The sequence below is a fragment of the Neltuma alba genome, unplaced genomic scaffold (genome assembly GCF_004799145.2).
Source record: "Neltuma alba isolate B1F8T4 unplaced genomic scaffold, ASM479914v2 tig00002292_pilon, whole genome shotgun sequence".
NCBI lineage: Eukaryota > Viridiplantae > Streptophyta > Magnoliopsida > Fabales > Fabaceae > Neltuma > Neltuma alba.
Window position 1 is genome coordinate 1 of NW_021632810.1, and position 7,728 is coordinate 7,728.

Sequence of the window (7,728 nt, forward strand, 5' to 3'; positions counted from 1 at the left end):
TTTTTAACAGGGATTTGAATTTTTACATGTCATGTTCTTTAATAACTCTTTTGCTACACTCACTCTCTTTTGGTTTTCTCTTCCACTTTTATTTCCTTATTATCTCTTGCTATGCAACCACATTTTCCTCCTATGTTTTTTTCCTCAATTATCTCTTCCTCTTGCTTTTCTCTTTTCCCCAACATTACTTCCATAAATGTCCAACTTTCTGATTGAAATTTCCGTGGCTATACTAACCCTCAACATCGTTTCCGCCCACACGAAAAAAACTCAAACCCCCGTTCCTCCACATAGAATGTTTAATAATCGATTTCAAGTACTATAGATTTTAATATAAAAGCTTATTTAATTTTTATTTTTATTTTAATTTTAATATAAAATTTAATCTATTTTATCTTTTATATTTATTATTTATTTTTTAAGGTAGTCTTTTTAATAATAATAATCTAGTCATAAGCCAAAACACTTGATTAGTAAGTATATTTTTTAAAAACAACACTTATTTATTACAAATAACTAATTTAATTATTTTTTTAATCTATTTAATTAGTTAACTAGCCTTTTATTAAGAACAGACAGTAATAGTTGAAAAAAAATAACAAAAAAGAAAAGCTCAACGTTAGTAGAAATAGAAAAAGATCATGAGGACAATTATTTGATACTGGCAATCCATGAGCATGCATGAAGACAAAGACCACAAACATATCGTCATTTATGAAATAGGATTCCAAAAAGAAAAGCTTTTCACGGGCTCACTGTACACATTGTGATGAAATTTTCAGCCGCATAAAGTAGGAAGAATTATTATAAAATTCTAAATAAAAAAAATATAATCATTAAAAAGTCCCACCAATAATATAACTGCATGTAACGATAAATCTTAAGATATAAATGATACTCTTCTGTATATGACTTAATTCTTGAGTTGGTTTTAATAATCTAAATATAAAACCTATTTCTCATATTTATCAATTTTCTTTAAACTACCCTTATAGATACTCCCTCAACCATAATTAAAATAGAAAAAAAATAGAGATATTAAGAAAGATGATTATGATGTTTTAAGAAAAAATGTATCACTTTTCTTATAATTAGCTAACTTATCTAATTTTTTTAATACAATCAAATTAATTAAATGTTCTCACGCTGGAAACAAGATGAGTACTGTTCTCTTGTTTGCTTCTGATTATAAATTTGCCCCTGAAGCGCGAAGAGATGTGACCTGTCACCGAACAACACGTCTACGTGCGCCAGACATGTGGTCCCAAATAGAGGACAGTGCACCTGCAACTTGAGATGGGATCCAAACACACTGAGCTGACTTTCTCTAATGATTTCTAATATCCTTTAAATATTTTAATTATTTTTTAAAGAAAACAAATGAAAAATGCATAATTTTAAAGTATTTTTCTACCAGGCAATCGATTTGTTACCTTTGGCGTTATAACTTGGGAGCTGCTTGACGTTCTATATATTCAACTTTTTTACCTCTATAGGTTCAAAAAATTGGGAAATCTTGTATTTGTGAGATTTACTAGAGTAGATCTTATATATAAAAAGTAATTTTCTCTTATTATTTATATAGATTTAAATGATTGGGGGTGTTTTAGATTTGTGGGACATTGTTTCTACATGTATTTAATACAGGAATTTCTGACGGTGAATGATGTTCACATATTTTAATTTAGGTGTGCATAATAAATAATATTACTTCCGGTCCTAATTATAAAAGCTAATTGATTAATTTGAAGAAATTAAGAAAAAAAGTTAAGTTAGTTATTTTGTAATAAATAGGTGTTGTCTTTCCTAAAATATCCTTACTAATCAAGTATATTGGCTAGAGCTAATATTGTTACAAGGATTTTCTTGAAAAAAATGCATAAATTTGAGAGACAAAGTAGATTGGAATCTCATATTTATAACCAAAATAAAAGTCAAACAATATTTTATATTAAAAAACAGAGATAGTAGTACATAGACTCTGATGTGATGCATGTGAGGATTGAGACAAGATAATACCCCTCTTAGTTGTGCATAATAAATAATTTAGTGGAATAATAATGCTGAACATTTTAAAAAACAAAACAAGAAGAAGAAGAAGAAGCAAGTTGATGGGACAAGATGCAAAGGATAGAGACAATTTGTTTTTTTGGCCGGTGATAGAGACCTAAATCTAACAACAATGCCACTAACCCAAAATGGTGGTCTAGGCCGAACAATGATTTTGGGCTTAACCACAGTTGTCATTAATGAGTAAAAAAAGGGGACTAAACACTAAATTAGTTAAGATAATGATTTAAATTTTATGAGTCAGATTATGATCAACTTGGATCAAATCAGCCATATTAATATAATATAATATAATTGAAAATAGTAAAATACAACAACATTAATAATTACTAATAACAAAATACAAAGAAATACAACAATTATTTGATTATAACAGTAATAAAGTATAACATTATTGAGAATTTTCATCTTTACGATCCCTCAGTAACTAAAATTAATAATAATTGCTATCAAAATTATTATTAAAATTCGTTTAAATCTATAGTCACTGAGATATTAAGAGTTGAATGAGTAAAATTATGATCCACAGTAACATAATCATCCAAATTGGCTTCCACCGATTCACCCCCAGTTGAGATTGGTTCAACTTCTAACTGGTACACTACTTAAACTAGACTGAATTATGAGCTGATTTGTTGATTTTTCGGTTGAGCTGGCTAGTTATCTTTGGTTCTGTTTTGTTTTGTTTTGTTTTTTTGCTGTGGTTTTCATAGCTTTTGTCATGCCCAGCATTATATACCTGGCCTTAACAAGTATTTTACTATGGCTTTCATATGGCTCAAGATGGCAAATGCGACCTATGTGCAGATGGCTTAGAAGACACTGACCACGTTGTGTCCATGCTTTAGAATGCTGGAATCTCATCATCCCCATGATCGCCTGTGGCAGTTTATAATAAGCCCTTTTACAGAGTGGCCTCAACATAATCTTGCTATTAGGAGTTCTGATGCTCCATGGAGTAGTGTCACTTTCGCAATCGGAAGCTTTGGTCAATTCGCAATCGGGAGGTCTTTAATTACAAGATTTTCAAGCCCGTCGTGCTGTGAATGAAGTTATGCGTTGGCTGACCCCCTATGCAAGACTTCAGAAACGACAACGAATAGTAACTTTTGGTGCTTGTTCTCTTCTATGTCTTGTCCACTTTTGCTTGCACTCTGTAAGATTTTGTAAATATTTTCGTTATTAATATATCTATATTTGTGTGTGTATATATTATACACTCCCTCTAATTCTAAATATATGAAATCTAATATCTCAATAATTTTGTCTTCTAAATTTATAATTTTGTTTTCTAAACTCTTCATATTAACCGCACATATTAAAAAAGTTGTTTATCGAATGAGTGGTTTTCAATGCAAGTAATTAAAAGAGGCATTTTGAGAAAATCAACGCAATAAACTATCTTTTTAACTTCCATAAATTAGTTATCTAACTCTTACATTTATACAATCAAATGGAGCATAAAATCTAAGAAAAAGATCCGCTAGCTATAACCCTTGAATTATGCAATTGGCCCATGAACTCCATGCGCATGGCATACTTATAATATTATTTAATGAAAAACACAAAATCTGGATGGTTAAAATGAGTGTTCCATTTGCTCATCCTTAAAATGAGCAAAGATTAAGAACTCAGCCTTGCAATTTAAAATGACCTTAAATTGTGTTAATGTTTGAATAATGGTGATGTTTTCCATATGTCACAATATTCCAGAGCAGAAACAGGATAAAAAGGACGGGATTGCTCTTCGGCCAAGAGGAAACAAATCCCTAAATATTATTTTATAGGTTAATTTTTAAGTCAAGAATATTTAGTGGGAATTAAATCCATATTCTATATGTACAACTTGCTTAATAAAGAATTATAAAAATCTTAGTTTTTTTTAAAATAAAATAATGTGATTTCACCATGTTCAGCGTATCAGAATCTCTGGCCCATGAAATACCTCCAACAATATTTAATACATTGGATAGCGTGGCAGCTAATGTTTTTATGACTTATTTCATTTGAAAAATGTTGATTAAATTTGACTTCTGAATTTATTTATAATATCTTCAATGTTCTATGCAGTGTTTCAAGAATTGGACTCATGAAGCAGCCGGTTCCACCAATAATTGAATTGGTGATTGGTCCAATATAAAAACTTCGATCATTATCGAACACAATCAAGGTAGCTTTTCCAAAAATTAATATAAGTGGCCAAAGTTTCTTTTTATTCATTCAAGTTCAACTTCGAAATCTTATATTTAAGTAGTCAAAGTCCCTTCTACTAAAATTAATGTCTGGCTGATAGTTCCGAATGAATAATTAATCACGAAAATTTTTTTATAACAAATGAGCAGCATGCATGATAATGATAAGATGCAGTATAAAAAAAAAAAGTAATAACTCAAAAATTTTAATGATTAGATTGTTTATATAAGTTATACAGTAATTTATTTATTTTTTGTATCAGACAATGACCCGTGAATTGCCTTTTTTTTTTACACCATCAAAATAAATTGAATAGGTCAGCGTTGGAAGTGGCAAGAAAGAAGAAACAAAAGCTTTTATTTTACGAAAGGGAAAATGACAATTTAGGACAATAAAAAATTTAAAATGTCAATTAACTATCTTTATTGATTAATTGACGAAGACACTTATGGGGATCAGAAAGCACAACATCCCCACTTACTATTTTTGCAATATATATATAGAACAATACCTGCATCAATTTTTTAATTATGTCAAGTTTTTTTAATTCCACATGATAATACATCTTATTTTTAAAATACTTTAATTTAATTATAAACTTAAATGAAAAAAAGATACATAGCTATGAGAGTAGAAAACTTAACATAGTTGATATAAAAAACTTAACTCAAATATATATATTTATATTTATATATGGGGAATCAAACATCAATCACATCTTGATAATAACTTTGACACAATCCGGCTGCTTCAAGAGCTCAAAAGCTTTGTTTATCTCTGTCAACGGGACTTCATGGGTCAAAAGCTTCTCAATTGGGAAATCCTGTGAATAAGACCCAAAAAAGTTTTATAATAGAGGTGGTTCAGAAAATTGAAAGTGATAATTTCAAATAGAATTATCATAAACAGTGTATATGATCATTTTTAAACTTTTTTTTTATTGAGAGAATTTATACCTTGTTCTTGCATTTGGCGGCTAAAATGGAAAGGTCAGATTGGGGTTTCAAGCCTCCAAAAATTGAACCCTTCAAAGTCCTCCCAAGAAGAAGACCTAACCAGTTGACTTGAACAAATTCTTCACTTCCCACCCCAATTGCTATTGCCTTTCCTCTCCCCTGCATATATGCACAAACAAACATAATATATATATATATATATATATATAGAGAGAGAGAGAGAGAGAAGGGGGGAACTATTAATAGAATCAACACAATTTGGGGGAAAAATTGAAGATAATAACCCTACGTCCTAGTGGTATAAAATCTCTTATAAAAGTAAAAGGTTATGAGCTTGAGGTCATCTGTAACCTAAAGTTGTTAGTACATGTTTTCTTAATTTTAAAAAAATCAAAATAGAACTATAGAGTTTGTGAGAAACATTTGTAAAAAAATTAGTGGAACTAAATTTGCTATATTTTTATGCATTATATATATTCATATATATATATTGATTATTGGGCATTATAAGATTACCACTTTAGTAGATTCTAGGGCTTGAGTGAGCAAAGAGGCAACACCAGTGCACTCAATGGCATAATCCACACCCAATCCACCAGTGAGGTCCTTCACCAGTTGAGAAGAAGGCTTATCAGAATGATCCTTAGGATTTATGAAATCTGTCATTCCAAAAGCTTCTCCTTTTTCTCTTTTCTTCTCATTTATGTCGATCCCAATTATCTTTGTCGCTCCCATCATCTTGGCTCCACTTATAGCCTGCAATTCATGTAGTTCGTTTGCCCATTAGACAAACTTCGTATCTTGCTAAAATATACATATGAAAACCGTTATATTCTACTAATCTTCAATGTAAGAATCAAATAACTAATTTTTAGAGATATTAAGAAAATTAATTAAGTTAGTTATTTGTTAATAAATATCTGCTGGTTTTTTTTAAATAGCTTCTTTAATCATTTGCATTAGCACTATCCCTTAATGAAAATCCCTTTAATATGACAATCAATAAGGACAAAAGGAAAAAATAATAAAGTTGTGAGACAAAATAATTTGACATCTTATATTTATGACCCTTAACTAGCTCTTGCATTTAGGACATAAGGGAATAAACTTGAAAAAGAAGTGTTATTATGTTTCCTTCTAAAGAATAAGTAATTTTGTCTGGGAAAAAGTACATACCCCTAATCCAACAGCTCCAAGGCCGAAAACAGCCACAGATGACCCACTTTGAACTTGGCCTGTCTTCCAAGAAGCTCCAAAACCAGTGGAGAATCCACAAGAGATGAAGCTAGCATGAGCCAAATCAATACTTGGATCAACTTTCATAAGATATTTTTCATCACTAACCATGTACTCACACCATGTTGAGCAGCTAAACACATGGTAAGCCTTTTCCCCTCTAACAGAAATCCTTGATGTGTCATCAGGCATTAGCCCACTCACTCTTAAAGGATATCTCAGGCATAAGTTTGATTCCTCTGAAACACAATTCTCACATTCTCCACATTCCCCAATGTATATTGGAATCACCACATCTCCTTCTTTGAAATCTTTCACTTCTTCCCCCACGCTCTCCACAACACTGCGATTTCATATGCACCAAAGTGAAAGTTGTTTCTGGGTTAGATTACTTCATTATAAGAGATTAGTGATAGAATAATGGGATTGATAATAAAAGTTTACCCTACACCTTCATGGCCTAGTGCAAGAGGAAAAGAGGGCTGCAAGCACGTCAATTTCATAATCAGAATTGTTTGGTTACTTTTCTAATGTGTGAGGTTTGAAATAATTGAAGATATGGTAATAGGAGGATTAACTAAATAGGATCTCACATATGGGTGGCCTCGAGCTCTCAAGAAGTCTGTGTGGCAGATACTAGCAAAGAGCATCTTAACACGAACTTCGGAGGCTTTTGGAGGATCTACTTGTATCTCTTCTACCTTCACTGCCTCTCCTATTCCCCAGCATATTGCTCCTGCAATTATATTTCACCATTATTACTTAGAATATAAACTTACATAGATGCATCATTCGGAGAGATTTATGGCAAAATCATAAACTACAAGAAAATCATAAGCAATTCGAAAGAGCTTCCGTGCATTTATAGGATCTGATATCAGATAGTTTCGTCAAAGAGAAAAATCATAAGCGCTTCGATTATTGTAGTATGATTATGATAATACCTTTGCAAGTTATAACTTGGGAGCTGCTTGCCATTGCAATTGTATTGCTTCTCCCTGTGCTGATCCAAGCAACGAGCTATGGAGGAGTCTTTGGCTTGTGAAATTCGCCAACTTGAATAGGTCTTATATATAAATAATAATAATTAATTTTCTCTCATTATTTAAGTAATTGAAAATACTAAAGATTTCTAGTGAATTATGGTTACTGGTTTCGGTCTTTAATATAAAAACTATAAAATTACCTTATGGATATTACAAAAATTAGTCAACTTAGTTATTTGTAATACATGGATATTACCTTCTTCATAATGCCTCCATCAATCACGTGC

The 7,728-nt window shown here is 31.0% G+C and overlaps 1 protein-coding gene across 2 annotated transcripts; it reads right to left on the reverse strand.

Moving 5' to 3' along the window:
* Nucleotides 1–4,953: 4,953 nt before the first annotated feature.
* On the reverse strand, nucleotides 4,954–7,455 carry LOC114721638 (alcohol dehydrogenase class-P-like). Of its 2 annotated transcripts, none has more exons than XM_028907504.1 (7): nucleotides 7,400–7,455; nucleotides 7,049–7,191; nucleotides 6,900–6,937; nucleotides 6,396–6,798; nucleotides 5,736–5,975; nucleotides 5,220–5,378; nucleotides 4,954–5,086 (listed from the first exon to the last, which is right to left on the reverse strand). In XM_028907504.1, exons 1-7 carry the CDS (start codon nucleotides 7,431–7,433, stop codon nucleotides 4,976–4,978), a joined length of 1,128 nt encoding a protein of 375 aa, XP_028763337.1. In that variant the 5' UTR covers nucleotides 7,434–7,455; the 3' UTR covers nucleotides 4,954–4,975. The 2 variants fall into 2 exon arrangements, with proteins under 2 accessions (XP_028763337.1, XP_028763332.1); XM_028907499.1 differs by having other exon boundaries at nucleotides 7,034–7,191.
* Nucleotides 7,456–7,728: the final 273 nt, after the last annotated feature.